The sequence below is a fragment of the Parasteatoda tepidariorum genome, chromosome 2 (genome assembly GCF_043381705.1).
Source record: "Parasteatoda tepidariorum isolate YZ-2023 chromosome 2, CAS_Ptep_4.0, whole genome shotgun sequence".
NCBI lineage: Eukaryota > Metazoa > Arthropoda > Arachnida > Araneae > Theridiidae > Parasteatoda > Parasteatoda tepidariorum.
Genome location: NC_092205.1, coordinates 54,076,742 through 54,094,573, shown reverse-complemented (window position 1 = coordinate 54,094,573; position 17,832 = coordinate 54,076,742). Strand labels below are relative to the sequence as shown.

The following is a 17,832-nucleotide window of genomic DNA, read 5'->3' as shown; positions in this document are numbered from 1 at the left end:
TATATATATATAGTTACCAAAACTGAATTTATCTTTAAAAAAAATTTGTTTTTCACCTGTGGCAATGAAGAAATGAAGGTATGAATATTGGCTTGACGTGATGCTTCAATGATTTCTTGCATTTCAACTGATCTAGAATTGTCTCCATATGCTATGTTTTCAGCTATACTATAACTGAATAAGACAGGTTCTTGTGATACAAGGCCGATGTGAGATCGAAGATTAGCCACTTTTATATCCAAAACATTTTCTTCATCCAGCATCTAATTTAAAATATGAATAAACATTATATTTTTATCTATAGTATTACAAGAATATAATTCTGATAGGAATATTAGTTTTGGTGTAAGTAGTTCCGCGGAGTATAAGACTTCTCCGGAAAAAATTTGCAGGAGTCCCAAAATTCATGAATTTTTTTCCTTGTGGAATTATATAACTCAATACACTGAGCCGTATTTACCGTATTTACACAATTTACCGTATTTATGGCTGTATGGGAGCACTAAAAAGCATGCAGTTTTTACCGAAACGCTTTGGTAATGGTTTTGGTAAAAATAACAATAAAATGTTATTTTTACAATATGAATTATAATATTTTATAATATGAGTTAAAATTTGTTATTTTTGGCAAAATTTGGTTATTTTATCATGATAGGAAAAAGCAGCTATTCCCAAATGGTGCTTCCCGGAACCTTAGGGTTCCGTGGAATAGTTAAAAGGGTTTTGCAATTCTTATAACCAGTTGTTAAGTTTAGAAACCTCTGATTATATTTAGATCTAGCCTATAGTTCATTTCTTTTTAATCTTACAGTTGCCTTTATGAAATCATTTTAAGTGCAATGCTATTAAAATAGAAATGATTTTTTAAAGAAAATATTATATTTCTAAGAACAATGAATTTAACAAATTATAAGAAAGCAGGCATTTATAAAATATTCCATTAGTCTTATCTATCTCGCCTTTCGAATAAAAAGAAATAAATTCATTAATAAAGAAACATATTTCCATAATAACCATTTTCAACGTTTATAGTAGTTCTTTTAGGTTTGCATATCGAAGTATACCATAATTCGGCTTTAATTTATTTTCAGCTATACATATATCGGAAACAAATTCATACTGAACTAGATATAGCGCAAGGATTTTAAATTTAACTGTCGAATATGAAACCTATTTTAAAAATATTGATGATGAAATGATGAAATTTTATTCATCTAATTAAATATTTTGAATACAGTCTTTCATAGGTTATAACGTTCACAATTAACTTAAACTTTATTTATTAAGTTGATATTCCACCGAATGAAGGTTGATTATTTAGGGTTCCGTAGCCGAAAAAAATTGAGGAAATGTTGGCTTAGAACGCAAGAAAAATTTATTTGGTCAAATTTAATTTTCAGTTTTGTATTTTACAAAATGTGTTTAAATAAAAACTATAATTTTCAAAAAAACGGAATTTCTAGTTAAACGTTACACATTGTAACTATATGAATAGTTAAGTACCGTATATTTTGGTTTTATTACCAGACTTATGTTTTTTTTACCAGAATTATCTTTACCATACAATATGGTAATTTACGAAGTTTTTTTATGATCCGTGTGAAATTTATCGAATTACTTGCTCTGCGGGAAGGCCAAAGAGCACGGTAATTTTAACCAAATCACTTTGGTATTGATTTTGGTAAAATTGACAGTAAAATATTGCTTGATAATGTGAGTTAAAATCTGTTAAATGTGGTAAAATTTCGTAATTTTAAAGTGATACCATAGAGCATGGCATAAAAACCATTCATTTCTATTTTTCAGTTTTGTATTTGTTGTAATAAGAATTATAATTTAGAGAACCAGAATTTCCGGTAAACTGCTACCACATGAATGGAAAAATGACCAAATGAATCGTTCAAATACCGTCATGTCTTTGTCAATTATTCTGTCTAGATTTTGTGAATCTTGTTGACAACAATGATCATTTTCTTTAAAAAAAAATTAAAAGTTTTAGCGAAAACAGGTTTTTGTAACTTTGGTTTTAGAGAGGGATTCCGTATACGGCAAAAGTGTACGGCAGTAGAATCGCTGCGTACCGGGGTAATAAAAGATGGTTGCCGAAAGGTGAAACTGATTTTAAGTCTACCATTAATCTCTAATCTGTAATTTATTTATCAGCAATTAAAAATTTGGAAAGGCAGAATCTTCTGCAGTTTTGTTTATATCAATGGTTCAAACTGAATATCAATAAGAAAATCCCATTTTTTAAAAGTCTGCTCTGAAAGATGAAATTAAAATTTTAGAGCGATTTTCAATATCGGAGGCTGAAATCCCTTTTTTACCTACTGTCTAAATTTCAGAACACTAGCATAAAAGGTTATGGAGTTATAAAGAGAGACAGACATCCATATTCTTCGTTTAGTTATTATTATTATAGATAACTTATTGAAATTGTATATTACAACTAATTATCTTCCTATTAATAGCGTTGGTTTTAACTTAATTTTCATAAAATATGTTTCCATGTCCACCAGATCATTTGCTAAACGCATTGTATTAAACGTATGAAATATACATTCTCTGCGTGCATTAAATATTGTATATCATACTGGAGTAGTATATTACTGGGTATCGTGAGGCAATTTCGAACCTCATTTGGGTATCGAAAATCGGAAAATTTGGAAACACCAGCTTTAATGGGAAGTTCTTAGAATAATAGCCGAAAAAAGAGCTTTTTAAATCAAAGTAAAACTATTCTTGAAGCTGATTATTGAATGTTGAGGAATACTTAGAATTTAAAATTTTTCTCTTTACAGAGAGATCAATTTCAGGAAAACATTAGTATTTGACAATGTTGATCAATTAAATAATAAAGTAAAAAATATACTTAATACGTAACGATACAAAATATGATATTGATAAAAATTCCCAATTACATATCAATTGTAATGTTTGGGCAAACTAAAAAAAACAAATGAATTGAATAAATAGTGATTACAAAATTTTTTTCTCCCATTTTTGTTAAAAAAAAAATCAGAGAAATTATATTTTTGAAACAGTAGATATCCTGAAAATGACATAACTTACCACATTGCCATGCCAAGGATCGTAAAAACGTTCTATCAATTGTACACAAGTACTTTTACCGCATCCACTGCTTCCCACAAGAGCCACAGTCTTCCCTGGCTCTATGGCTAAATTTAAACCTCGCAAAATTCTTACATCAGATCGACTTGGATAGTTGAAGTACACTTTTTGAAAATCAACGTTGCCTCTAACTTCATTCTAAAATAAAGTAGGTATTTAGTATATAATTACGCAATATTAATACTTAAGCAAAATAAGAATTTCTGTATCGTTTAAGTCCTGCTGCACGATATTTTTTTTCCTTACACAGAATTAAGAGGAATGTATTCAAATTCTCACACATCAATCATATTGAATCTTTGTGTTCAATTCTTTTCTGTACACTGAAAATGATGCAGTCTCTGTATTTAGTGGCAAAAATACAATGTTGAATACGAATTATTTCCAATGAGCTGCACAATGGGCCTTGCCGATAAGCAGACCTAGTGCGTTCTCCAGAGGTGATATCCACTCTTTCAGGACCACCACAATGGGTGAGATACCGCTGGTCATGTCAATTTGAACGTCTAGTTTCTGCCACACTAGATGGCAGCACCGAGACTCTATTTGGACTAAAGTGCACTAGGAATTTAATTTTGCCGGAAATGCCAAGAGCCTATAAGGCACTATAGGGATCTTTTACATGCCGCATAATCATACGACATGGCCGCTGAGGATTTTCTGCATCCCGAAAATCCGGTGTCTGGGTCGGGGATCGAATCCGCAAACTTGGGCTCGGAAGGCCGACGACAAACCAACTGCGCCACCCAGCCACGAATACGAATAATAAATGTTTTTTATGAAAATGAACAAACTTCCTATTACTTTGGTGAATTCAACGTAATATAAGCGCAAATACTAAATAATTTCATTATAATTAAGTTAAACTTTGAGTATCTTTCCTTTTAGGCGTTTAAAATACATTCATGCTTTAGATTGATATAGATGTGATTTTTTTTATCGGACATTGTTCTAAAACATTAATTTTTTATAGAGTACATTATATGAATTAGAAGCACACTGCTTTATGAGACAATCATTTCGCGCATAGTTTCTATAATTTTTAGATTAAGGAAATTATGTTTTTTTATTATAAAACGTTAATTTTTTAGTAAACCACAATTATCGGTATAAAAACCTCAAAAATATTCTGATTTTAAAATATAATCAAAACATTTATAGTAAGATTCATAAAGATAAATCCAATAATAACACACATTTAAATCTAATAATGAGAGATAAAAAGAAATGATTTATTTTTGCAGAAGTGAAAAAAAATGCGTTTAAATAAAATTCATTTCAACTATTATTTCGAAATTTGCATTAAAACTCTTATAATGGAGATGATAAAAACAACTAAAATAGTTATTGATTTTAGAGTTGTATTGAAGTTGTTCCATCAAGCTAGAGTTGCTATATACTTAACTTCCGACATTTTAAAGGATATATACTAACAAGAAAGGTACTCCAAGTGTCATCCCCAAATTAATAAATTTTTTTTATTAATTCACTAATTTTTTAATTAATCCGTATTTTCCCTCATCCAAAAAAGAAAAACAGATGTTAATTGAAAAATTCTGAATTTTAATGCTTGTACACGAAAAATATTTTTTGTTCATAAAAAAATTAATAAAATGTGGCTATTAAATGACGGTATTTATTTTTAAAAAAAAACTGTTTTCTTTTCTTTCTTTTTCTTGAAAAAAAGTACATAGTTTTAACGTTGCATCCTTAAACAGGATTATTCTGCACATAAGTTTAAAACTTGAAGATCTAGGGCCCCTTATAAGGTTTGAGAATAAACCAATCTTTGCCTGGAAATATCAACGTACACAGCTAAGAGGACCTCCCCTGTATTAAACTTGAGTTCAGACGAGTTTGAAACGGCACTTAAATTTTTTTTAAATTTTCGTATTTTGAAATTTTTCAGTAATTATACTCCAAAATTGCATTCAGCTGCTCTATCGTAATCTGATATATCTGGCGACCAATTTGTTGAGCTTGATAAGTTAGTCTCCAAATTATTAAAATTACTTAAGATAAGCTATATTTTATAAATTTTTTTTACAATAATTACTGCAATACGTAAAATTAACATAATTTAAGATATTGAAGATAATTAAAAGTACAATTTAAAATGCACATTTACATAAATAGAGACGCACGTCTACATAAATTGAGATGCACGATGACGCTTCAGGACATGAATTGCTCTGGAATTCTCATTTGTGATGTACCCATGATGTATGATGTATGATGACGTTATGATGTATAATGATGTTAATTATGATGTACCCGAATTTACAGTTTTATTTTTTTGCAGAACAATAATAAGTTTTGATTATATATTTATGGAAAAATGCCAGTTATAATTTTTTCAGTTATATGGGATAGTTATCATTCTGAAATTTTTCGAAATAAGATATGATTTCAAGAGTTTCAGTAAAAAAATTATTAAATGACATACCAGAATTTTTCCCTGTGGAGACAGAGGATCTATACTAGGAACTATATCAAGAAGTTTAAATATTCTCACAGCGGCCAATTTAGCTTTATTGTAGTCAGGAGCGATTGCAATAGCCTGTCCAACCATCATCATTCCAATTAAAACTCCTTCAAGAACCCTGTTTTTATAAGAAAATAAATTAAAACCAGTCAAATAATATCCAAATGAAGAATAGGTATACTTTGTGCAACGTATGAATAAATCAAAAGAATGTGAATAAAGTATAAGTAATAGCAAAAAAATAAACATACTAATATATGAACAACAATCTTCCTCAGTGTCGGAACCAGAAACTATCCAATCGAAATTCTTAAATAGATCCTTATTATATTCATGCGCTGATTATATTAGTATGTGCAAACTATATATTTCTTTATATATATAGCTAAGGCTATCATAATATTTAAATAAATAAGAACACATGCAAGGCATTGTATTCTTTTAACTCTGTTGTACAAAAATACTGGGAAGCTAGAAAACTAATGGCTTAGTGGATAAACACCTAGTATTTTCAAATAAATAAATATTTAAATAAATAAATAAATGGGCATTAAATATTGAAGTAATAATTGATTGAATACAAGTATTTTAGTTCTCTAAACTTTATTTCTAACTTTAACAAAATTTATTTCGTTAAATCACTTCAACAGTATTTTCCTGAAATCGAATGTATTGAAAATATCTTACTTTAAAAGGTCCTCATATTTCATCTCTTGATCGGCAACTAGTATTGATCCATAATACAAGACAGCAGCATACGAAAAGGGGTTCAGTCCTTGGGCAAAGCCATAAATAAGTCCTCTTATGTGAGCCATCTTTCGCGAATTTCTAAAAATAATGAAAATGATAAACTTATGTTTATTTACTTATTATTCGAAGCGTGCTGAACTGTTATTAACTTTTAGCAGGGGTCTGTCCAGACATTTTGTGAAAGGACCGTTTTTGTAAAATTGTGAAAAAATTACTAGTAATTTGTGAATATAAAATGAACGTTAAGTCACATTCTTTCAACCAGGGTTCGCTTTTGTGAATTTGGGCAAATAGGATCCGTTCTCAGGGGTCTGTTTAGAAGAAATTTGGGTCCGTTAACGGACCCTTCGCAAAATATCATCTCATAAAAAAGGACCCTTCACAAAATATTTTAACTTATAAACGGACCCTTCACAAATTAATTTTTCTTTTAAGTAGCTGCAGAGTATTCATTTCGGACAAATAAAGGAAGAAGCGTCTGCTGAAGACAAAATTTAGTTCGTTTACATTTGTCTATCTCCCCCCCCCCTTCCTGGGAAGGGTTTATTCCATTAAGAAAACAATAATGAAGATAAACAAATTTGTGAAGGGTCCGATTAAAAGATAAATTATTTTGTAAAGGGTCCATTTCTAAGTTAAAATATCTTGTGAAGGGTCCGTTTTTATGAAAAGATATTTTGTGAAGGGTCCGTTAGCGGACCCAAATTTCTTCCAAACAGACCCCTGCTTTTAGGTATTATAAGTTTAAAGAAAAGAATTCGATATGCGACAAATACAACAATCTAAAAATAATATATAAACTGTGGTAAGGACATATGATTCTTAAAAGTCATGAAAATTTGTTCTGTGCCACAACAATTTTTTTTCTTGCGTCAAAGCCAGATTACATTTCGATGAAAACAGCATAAAGTACGAAATTCGAATATTATTTCAATGGTTTCCAACCAGTGAGGATTGAGTATATTCTTCGTTCTCTGTTCTTCATTCTATGTTTAATTTCTACTGCAAAACCCTTTGTATCATCAGAAGGCAAATTTAGGCAATGCTTTCACGAAATCTCTGTGATAAAGAAATGGTGAAAAGTTCAATTTAATTAATAACCCATTTAATTTGTTATTGGGAAAAGTTCATGATGTTTTACAAGATTAATTTCTTTAATTAAAAACTGACCACTGTAAACCACTGTTCTCTAATTTGCAAATCTTTCTAAGTGCTTTCGGATCATTGTTTCCCTCTGTGTCAACTTATCTTTAAGAGTCTAAAGTCTCAATTGCATTACAAATGATGACAACTCAAAGAAGTAAATAGAAATTCGAAAGTGGCCAGCATTAGCAGCATACCGAAAATTAGTAAGGAAAAAACAAACACAGGCATCCTGTTAAACGAAATGTGACAAATACTACACTGGTCTACTATATGAATACCTTTTTTCCCTTCTAGCAATTCTATCAATATTTAGTTATTCCATTTCAAGAACTAGTCTGTTTAAGGAAACTATGAAAGGATTGGTATATTAAAATTTTTCATGCCATTGTTGTCGAATTTTTAAAACGTGTTAAGAAATAATAAAATCTGATTAAATATTTGTATAGTAGTATCTTTATGTTTTAGGTTTTGAAAGTGGACGTGACCTTTTAGCTAAAATGAAAAGAGTGAAAGGATCAAAATAAATTGGGAACCCCTAGAATTTTTTTTATTTATTAACTTTAACAGAAATTAAATGTTTGTACCGCTTTAAGGGGAGTGGATAGAGCAAATACCAATAATGCTAAAACCAATAATCTAAACAAGATATTGCTTTAGTTTTTTCAGAAAATACTTGCATATACATGTTTACACTGTGGTAACAGTTAAGACATATCTTTGGTCGAAATTTTATTAAAAAATTATTAACTAAGAACTTTTAATTTTTAAAATGTTAATAATTTTTGATCAAAAATCGTTCATAACTCAAAAAGTCTTCTGTTAAAGCTAAAACATTATAATAGTATATAACTGATATAATATCAAATATCCCCAAAAAATTTCGAGGCGATATAAGTAATTTTTTAGTAAAGGTACAACGAAAAAGATCAGTTTCAGCATTATTGATATATGCCCCACCGACTCCCCTTAAGAAATCTCCGACTTTTTTAAAAAAAAAAACTAGAAAAGAATTAATAAAAAAACTCAATTTAAAATTTAAATTAGGTATTAAAAGAGATGCATTAAATTTATTAAAAAATCTTTACCATTATGATTTTACAATAACACCGTTTCATTTGCATCATATTATTTAACAAACGTTTTACGTAATCTCTCTTACGTAATCTCATAAGTTTTCATAAAAATGTAGTATTGATTTTTCCTCATCTGATGAAAGAAATTTACATTAGCTTCAGTAAAAATATCTGTTTAATTTGTTCTTGAGTTAAAAAATTAATAATTGCTTCACGCTCCTTAAAAAGATTTAAAGCCTTCATAGCTATTACAGATTATAACTACAGCAATAAATGGTATAAACTAACTTGAGAGGCTTCAGAAGAGCAGAGTAGAATTGGTGGTAGAAGTTTTTTTCTTGATGCAGAGATGCAACAGTGCGTATGCTTTCTATTGCTTCTATTGCTACCTAAATATTAAGAAAATAAACATGCGTCAAGTAATGCTTCTAAATGTATAATTAATGTATGTATTCTAAATGTATGCATAATTTAAAATGCTTGTTAATTAAACAAGCATTTTAAGATATAAACTGAACTATTTTCCGTAAATTGTTTGAAACGTGAATATATTTAACAAAATAAATGGAGAAAACAACATATTCTAAACACATAATTAAATTAATGGATTTGATCAGTGTTTTCCAAACTTGAATACAAAATCATGGTAAGATTTTTTTATAAATCGTATATAGTATTTATCTGTTACAAATTTGTGCATTTAATAAAGGAAACAAAACCACTATATATGTTTTATTGTCAAGAAAATTTGCATATTTTTTTTTTTAAATATTAAATTAAATGCATTACATTTTCTATATATTTTTTCATGGGTCTTTTGGCATATTTGTAGAAGTAGCTTGTTGTAGCCACATTGCTTGTTTATTTGTATCTATATAGAATTAGTACTTATGACACCTTGATCATATTGTGCATGATCTGTACAATTCTATTTGGATTGGCAAGTATTAATAAAAAATAACACTAATTAAAAATTTTTTCAAATCAAATGATCGGGGTTTAAGGTTTTCATTTAAAATTTTATCTTAAGTAAACATTAATGTATTTTTTATCAAAATAATTCAGAAGGAGTTTAGAAAAGAAATAGTATAGCGTTTAGAATAATCTCTGTGAGTATGATATCCATTTTAAAGTGGAACTAATTTAGTAAATTTTTTGAGGAAACCATGTGACACTAATTTACTTTTTAGAAGACTTAAACTTTCAGTTTATAACTCAAATAAAAAAGATTTTTATTTAGAGTTTGCTTTGCCACATATTAATTGGTTTAGGAAATTTAATTCATTCATTTTTAACACTTAAGATTTCATCAACTTGTTTTTTTAGTAACGTTTTTAAGGTCTCCCTCAAGTTAAACATTCTAATTATTCATTCAAATTTTCGACTTTCTTGCCGTTTTTTCCATCATTCATTCCTTTATATTAAAATGTATATATATACAATTATACTAATAATCAATGATTTGCTCATTTATTTTATTTGTTTATTTATTTATTTATATCGTTTAACTATTCTTGTATCATACACTTATTCTTTCAAGCATTATTTGAATTTATTCAATCGATTTAATTCAATTACTTTCCTTAATCAATTTATTAAAATGCATAGGCATCGTTGGTGGTGGGGCTTTAGTATATGTCTCCCGAAATAATTAAAAATCTATAAAAATATTCCCCAATATTTCTGACAAATAACGAAATTTTTTGCGAACTGTCGATTTAAATTGCTTAAACTTAAAAGCACGAAAGAGATAAAAAAAATAAATAATAATTTTGTTGGTAATTAGCACATTTAAGAATTTTTTTTCTTATGTCTAAGATTTAGAGAACTATTGTGACTATGTAATTTAATTTCGTCCTCCTCAAAAACTGGATTCTATCGACGAACATGTTAAAAACATGCCCTATTAGCAAACGTGAGATTTAAAAAAAGTTCTATTCAATAAGTATGTTACAGAAGTATGTTACAGATTTTATTCAATAAATAAGTTACAGAAAAAAAAGAATAATTATTTAGAATTTTTCAAGTTGAAATCTATTTCAAAGTATTTTCCGTAGAATCAAAAAAGATATCGCGCACAATATTTATACTTAATGGGAACACGCGTGAAATGTTTCACTTAAATATTTCATGCAACTTTATTGTTAAAATTATCACCTTTGATGCGGCCTCTGTTCCAGCCTTTTCACTTGTTGATTGTCCAGACACAACTATTCCTTCAAAATAAGCACCCAAGAGAACGAACGGCATGAAAGCCAATGTAAGACCACCAAGTCTTGCATCATACCACATCGCCAGAATTATTCCAAATACAAAAGTTGAAAGAGCTTGAAATAAGGTTGACATTCTTGCACCGGTGGCCTAAAAGTTTCAATATATCTAATAAATGAATTTATGCTAATCAATATTTAAAAGCACACGCAATTTGAATATTAAATGGTATATATTTTTTGTTACATTTTTCCTTTGTCTATTTGGAAGATGTGTTAAGCACTATACCGTCCACTATGTTTAGTGAAAAATGTGATTACTGTTACAATTGTAATAAACAACCAATAAATTATTATTGATATTTCTATTTTATAAATTGTTATTAATATTTCTATTTAATAAATTATAATTAACAATATTATTTAATAAATTATCAATAAATTCTAAGCCATTAACTATCATTAAAACATTTGAGATTTGATTTGATTTTATATTTTTAAGCAATTGACTTATAATTCTTAAAAAACTTATTTGACAGTAATTTTAAAATTTTGCATTGGATGTGGACCGAAATTATTTTAAATTTTAATACAGTTTTGTATGGAATTAAATAACCAACTGACAATATTCGTTTCAATTAATAATTTTTCTAAAATTTTTTGTTAATGAATTCAAATAAACTTACCCCTTGAACTTGTGAAGCATCTGAAGTCAGGCGAGAACAAAGAGCACCAACACTGTTTTTAGAATTGTCGAAGAAACTCATATCCTATTAAAAAAAAATGCTTTGTATTAAGGGAATTGAATTTTAATCTTAGCTTTAAACAGTAAATATATATTAATTACAAACCTGAGTAATTATGTTGGCAAACACCATTTTTCTTAACCTTGAAGTTAGTTTTTCGCCAGCAACAGAAAACATAAACATCTGAAAATGGGTCATACCGTAAGTAAAATATGAAATAAATGGAAACTTGTAACTATGCAACAATAACACATTTATTAGTTTGCTTGTTTATTTTATCATTCTAACTGTGAAGATTTTAAGATATAATAAATGCTTCTCAGCTTTAACATCATTAGATATTAAATCAAAGGTTATTAAATAAGAGTAATTAATTTTTTATTACGATGATAGGAAAGATGCAATTGGTATTAAAAGAGTAATTAATTTTATTTGTTTGATAACTATAAGAAAGCTAAAGTATTATTTTTTTCATTGCATCAGAAACAATTGTTAACAATCCATTAGATTTTAAGTAATCCATTAATATAACGAGTTTTATAGATACATTCGAAGGTGGTTAGTTTCAGTATATTAAATATGGTTGAATCAATGAGTTCATATAAAAGAATTATTAAACGAATAAAAATAGTAGATTTCATCCACTGTACATGAATATTAGATTTGACCACAATTTCTGAGAAAGATTCTCATATATCATTGTCTCCTATATCATTCCCCTATATCTATAATATTCACTGATATCTCCAAATCAATAAATATTTTTTTTATTGGTATTCTAAATTAGAACACCAAAGTAATTGAAAAATAAAAAAGTGAAATATAACAGTACACTATGTATCATTAAGAATGAAGTTTATTTCATTACCTGTAGAAAAGTGCAGATAAAAGATGTAATTCCTAATACTACAAAGATGAGACACCAAAAGTTAGTTTCATCAGTAATTTGATCAGGTGGTTTAGCTAAAACCTATAGAAAAATTGAAATCGTCAAAAAAATATTTTTGCGAATAATTACAAGCACTACTTTACGAGAGCTCTTTCATAATGCTATGCAACAAAGTCTGAATTCAACAAATCAACAGCTGTCTCTAACGCTGAATTAATATTAAAGAAAACTTTGTGGTATAACAATATTAATTCTGAAATAAAAACAACTATATAAAAACTTTTCAAACGTATGATACTATATCATCCGTAACGTTGCAAAATAGGATAAGGAAATGTAACAGAATGTCATTAAATTTTACATTTGATTTTTTTTTATAGTTGTTGTTTAAGCTACTATCTTAAGTAATAAGACTTACGAAAATGAATGCGTCAGAAGTACAGAGTGGTTAAAGGTGCCAACTTTCAGAGATATAAATTAAAGTAAGAGTAGTGCACTGCAGATTCCCGTAATTTTAACCAGATCTCACGAGAGCATTCAATGCCAATGTAGAAAATTGCTAAGATGAGTCCAGAACACAACAATGCGCAACACTACAATTTTTGGAGGTAGAAGGTGATTCCAATCTGGAAATTTATCGTTGAATGTTTGCTGCTTGTGGCAAAAACTCTCTAGGACAAATGGCTTGGATCAAATGGTGTGAAAGTTTTCGTGGTGGGTGTGCATTAAGTATCTGCTAAACCCCGTTGCGTCAAACGCAATGATTTATTAGGAATTCGTAACTACTGCAAAAAAATAATTAAAGATGATTAAATAGTCTTGTGACATTTGGTCAGCACTTTGCCTGACGTGAGTAAAAGATGTCGCAATCACGTTCTGTAAATAAAAATCAACTATATTGCGTTGTTCTGCTCTGGACGCATCCTTGCTATCAAGACTTTACAATTTCTCTAAATGCTCTCATGTTAACTGGTTAGCCAGTTATATACAGTATTCAGCTATCACTAAAGTCTTTCAGACACTACTTCACACGAACTCTAACAGTTCAGTGAACAATCAAAATATAAAATCGTTTTGGAAAATTATTGTAATATTAGAAAATTTAGTTTAAAATACCTCTCCCCAGAATTTTTACACAGTGCAGATGTGCCGTGTTGGGTGTAGGGAAACGGTTCCTGTCTAAGTCCATACAGAAAAAACAAAGAAAAGCATATGATGGGAAGACAAATGATTGAGAAGGAATATTGAGGAAAGAAACAGATTTTCGATTTCCAAATTTTGTTTTTTCTCAACATCAAAAATTTTAAATAATTAATAATAATTTAAATTTTTAGGGAACGTAAATAAATACATCTGAGATTCATGTGCATTTTTATGTTCACGATTTTAATCGTATGCTTACACCCGAAAAATTTAAAAACTTGAAATTCACAAACGGATTTCATGAACACAAACCGTATCGACACCCTTAAACTTCATACATTAGTATATGGACAGTAAAAACAATTATAACTCCGAGTATGCAACAAACAAAATAGTCACAAAATTATTTTAAGAGAACATATTTTTTTAAAAATAATAAAAAATTGCAGAATTATGAATTCGTAAGCATACCCCCAAAATAGATCCAAATATGATACCAAAAGCAGGCATATGCAAGCCCATGCACATTGCAGCCAGTCCTCCAATGACAGCAAAAGGCCATTCGGGTGCTGAAACTTGTAATAATCTAGTTTTGGGTGGATCAGCTTTCTCCTCTTCCTCCTCGTCCTGAGCTTTCTAAAATTATTAAATTATAGAACATTTCATGACTCATAATAAGTAAATATTACCAATTATTGGTACTTCAAGTACGTGATGCATAATTAATATGCTATTTCTGCATAATTCACTATTTGTTTTATTTTATTTTATGACCACCGTTGAACAGCCGACACAATTTTTAAGTTTATGACTACTAATCTTCAACGCCGCAGCTTTGTAATTTTGAAACAATCCAGAAGACAGACTCCTGGATCAGTAACCCCAGAGGTATTGATTTGCTATGGGAACATGGAGGACTTTGAGACTCGACAGATTTAACGTGCATCAGTCACCATTTACGACACCGGGAGTCTCCGAACGGTGGGGACCGAACCCACGAACTCTTGAACATGTGCCCGGCACCCCACCGACCAGGCTATTCCAGTCTAGTAGCGACAATTTATCTGAATTATTGTTGCACCGCACCTGTGGCCCTGCTACAAGGGGAGTATTAGTTGAGCTTTATTTTATTATATTTTTGTTCTCTAAAGGAGTGTTTATAGTAGAGGCCATATTTTCTTTGTATTCTGATAATAAAAAATATACGGGCCGTGGTATATATGTGGTTAGAGAATCGGAAACCAATCTAGAGGAACTGGGGTTCGATCCTCGACTCCGTTTAGACCTATCGAGTACATGCGATACAGGTGCTCGTAAAATCTGTGGAATCAAATGTCCTGTAGTCGGTCTCTGAGCAGTAACATGTATACAATGATCTTGAAGAAATTTCCTTCCCCTTCAGATTTATGTCTAAATTGGGGAAGTGACCTCACGAATGAATAGTGCTGCCATCTCTTTGTGGAGTTCTGAGCTAAGACGTACTTTCCCCATTGCGGTGCTTTCATGTCAAACGAAAATAGCAAGTTAAAGAAAAACGTTATCGAAACTTTAAAAAAAAAACTGAAGAGAAAGACAAGGCTATGTATCATATTAATTTCGATCGATCGATAAATCGATAAATAAAACTTTATATATTTGTTATTTTTACTAACACCTTTTCCTATATTGATTCGAAAAATTTAGACCATATTAGTTTTTTTTTCATTTTGCTAAACCCCTAAATAGATATACCTTTAATACGGAACCTAACTTTTAACTAATTGTAATCAAAGTCGAGCAACTGTTCTCGACTCTGATCCCGAAAAAATTGTCATCGAATTTCGACTACACAGCTTTAGTTTCAATTACATAGATAATAAAAGTTTAAAGCATGTGAAATTGAGCAAATTTTTTCTATCTTCTTACCACTGATCCTTCTTTTTCAGCACTGTAGGCAGAAATTTGGCGACCATATCCACTTACTACTGATATTTGGCGATCAATGCCACTTGATATTTGTCGATGCATGCCTGGTCTTGGAATGCTGGCCGAAGAAAGACGTCTTTGAAGGCTAGTATCTGATGATATACTTAAAGCACGGGCTCTGTCTTCAATGAGCGGTAGATCGTCATCCTCTTCTTCTTCCTCTTCTGCATTACTAGTCTTAAAAAAGAAAATTTACACAGCAATTGAGTACACCTGCATTATGTATTGGTAAAAAGTCTATTAATTTGAAATCTTTCTACCTGTGTAACAACTAAATCATAATAAAGACCTTTTCTTTTCATTAATTCGTCATGTGTACCAGTCTCTTTTACATTTCCTTCTGATAAAGCAACAATTTTATCTGCTGTTCTAATCGTTGAAAGCCTGTGTGCAACAACAATTGTTGTTCTACCTTTGCGAGCCTGAAATTGAAAAGTATTTTATGAAGAATATATACAAATGCAAAGAAACGTTTATAATCTGACAGAAGGTCTCTAGTAATCTGTTTATTTTAAGAACACTTGATAAAAATAAGAATGAAGCGATAACTGCCTGTATAAAGAAGTTATTTACAAATATATGTAATTCGAAACAAAATCTTATGCTAAAGTTATATTTAAGATAAATAAAGTAGGTTTTGAAAATTTTCATTTATTTATTATAATTTTATAGCTATCCAAGTTTTACTAACCAATATAAATAACGAGAAAAGCTTTTACACGTCATATGACAAATAATCCGGTTTTGAGATAGTTTGTAATTTCCCTTTGGCATTTTATTCCGATTAGTGACATGAAATTAATGGACATGAAATTATTATTATGGACATGAAATTAATTGGTAAAACTTCATGATTCAGTTTTACTTAATAGCTGCAAAATCACAAAAACTAGTGGATCCTATTAATGAGAAATTATAAATCAGAATGTATTTTTCCTTTTTTTTGTTGCAAAATACGTTTAATGCTTTTCAGCGTGACGTTTCATTATTACTCAAAATAATTTTGTTAATTTATTTATTACTGTATTGAGAAAATATCTAATAAATAAAAAAAAATATTTAACACATAAATTATTCCTTTGCTAATCACACTTATATCTGAGGTTTGAACATTGGGCATATTAATACTAAGACACTGAACTATCATAGTGAAGAACTGGAATCCAATCCTCAGCAGAGGCTTAAAGCCCATCCAGCTTCAAATCGATGGGCCTGTCCGAGAAGTAAATGAAGGCATATGAGCTATGCAGGCCACATTATTACAATCATCTCCTGTCATGAAAAAAAGGGGTCACGTTGTCATTAACATCCACACCCCTCTGAGCTGTTTCGGAATGCTTTTACATATTGATACATAATTTATAATAATAATGGATATACAAATTTCTAGTAAATAAAAAAACATATTTATGCATTTATTAATTCAGTCTAAAAACACACCAAAATTTGATGACAAATTGGTAAAACATAACAACTGATTAATCTCGGAAATTATTTAAATAAAGAAAAAATCGTTTAAATAATTCATTAGATTGACTTACAAATACACTTATTGAATTGCTACAGGTTAATACATTGTTAAATATTCTTTCGAAATTTCTAAATATAATATGTTTGCAATAGCTAAACAGAAATAATTTAAATTTTAATAGTCTTAAAAAGTACACATACATGATTATTTTTAAAATCATAACGATTTATTAATAAATTGTTGGTGAAAAGATGCTAAACTTTAAACTTTGATTTGGTTGTCATTGCAATAATAGCGCAAAAAAACATTTAGTTTACAAAAAGTTATTTCACGACTATCGTCCATGCATTTAATGAAAAAAAATCTAAAACTTTTGCTTAATTTCTCAATATTGTTTCCATATTTTTTTCTCTAGTCAGTTTTTATGATGAATAAAAGTGGAAATACCAGGAAATGTTAAATAATGATTTTCATTATCGTAATGAAATTAATATAATGGATATAATAATATTAATGCCTTTCTAACATTATTAAAAACTTTGAGTCATAGTTTTATTGTTTTTTTGCATTATATTTTTATTGAATTTTATGTAAAAGACAATTAATTTTTAAGGAACTTAAAAATGAACTTGTGATAAGATTAAATCAGGTTGAACTATGATAATAAATAGTAAAATGTGGACCGTTATCAATTTTCCTTAATATACATCAACAAAACAAATCAATGAATTCCTTTCCAAATAAAATTACATTCAAAATAATCAATAATGCAATAAAATATTTACACGAAAAATAAATTAAACAAATATTGAGATAAACTAT

At 29.1% G+C, this 17,832-nt stretch overlaps 1 protein-coding gene across 8 annotated transcripts in view; it reads right to left on the bottom strand.

Annotated features, from left to right (window-relative positions):
* The window catches only part of LOC107453350 (ATP-dependent translocase ABCB1), a 95,164-nt gene that overhangs the window by 4,942 nt on the left and 72,390 nt on the right, over window positions 1-17,832 (bottom strand). For 7 of the 8 annotated variants that reach the window (XM_071177582.1, XM_071177577.1, XM_071177579.1 and 4 more), the window contains 12 exons: window positions 15,800-15,961; window positions 15,480-15,716; window positions 14,046-14,210; window positions 12,411-12,512; window positions 11,648-11,725; window positions 11,483-11,566; window positions 10,744-10,947; window positions 8,875-8,975; window positions 6,305-6,445; window positions 5,579-5,735; window positions 3,073-3,270; window positions 57-263 (listed from right to left, as the gene is read on the bottom strand). In XM_071177582.1, coding sequence (XP_071033683.1) covers window positions 57-263; window positions 3,073-3,270; window positions 5,579-5,735; window positions 6,305-6,445; window positions 8,875-8,975; window positions 10,744-10,947; window positions 11,483-11,566; window positions 11,648-11,725; window positions 12,411-12,512; window positions 14,046-14,210; window positions 15,480-15,716; window positions 15,800-15,961 — 1,836 coding nt within the window. The remainder of the gene's footprint in view (window positions 1-56; window positions 264-3,072; window positions 3,271-5,578; window positions 5,736-6,304; window positions 6,446-8,874; window positions 8,976-10,743; window positions 10,948-11,482; window positions 11,567-11,647; window positions 11,726-12,410; window positions 12,513-14,045; window positions 14,211-15,479; window positions 15,717-15,799; window positions 15,962-17,832) is intronic. The other variant, XR_011636155.1, reaches the window with a different exon arrangement.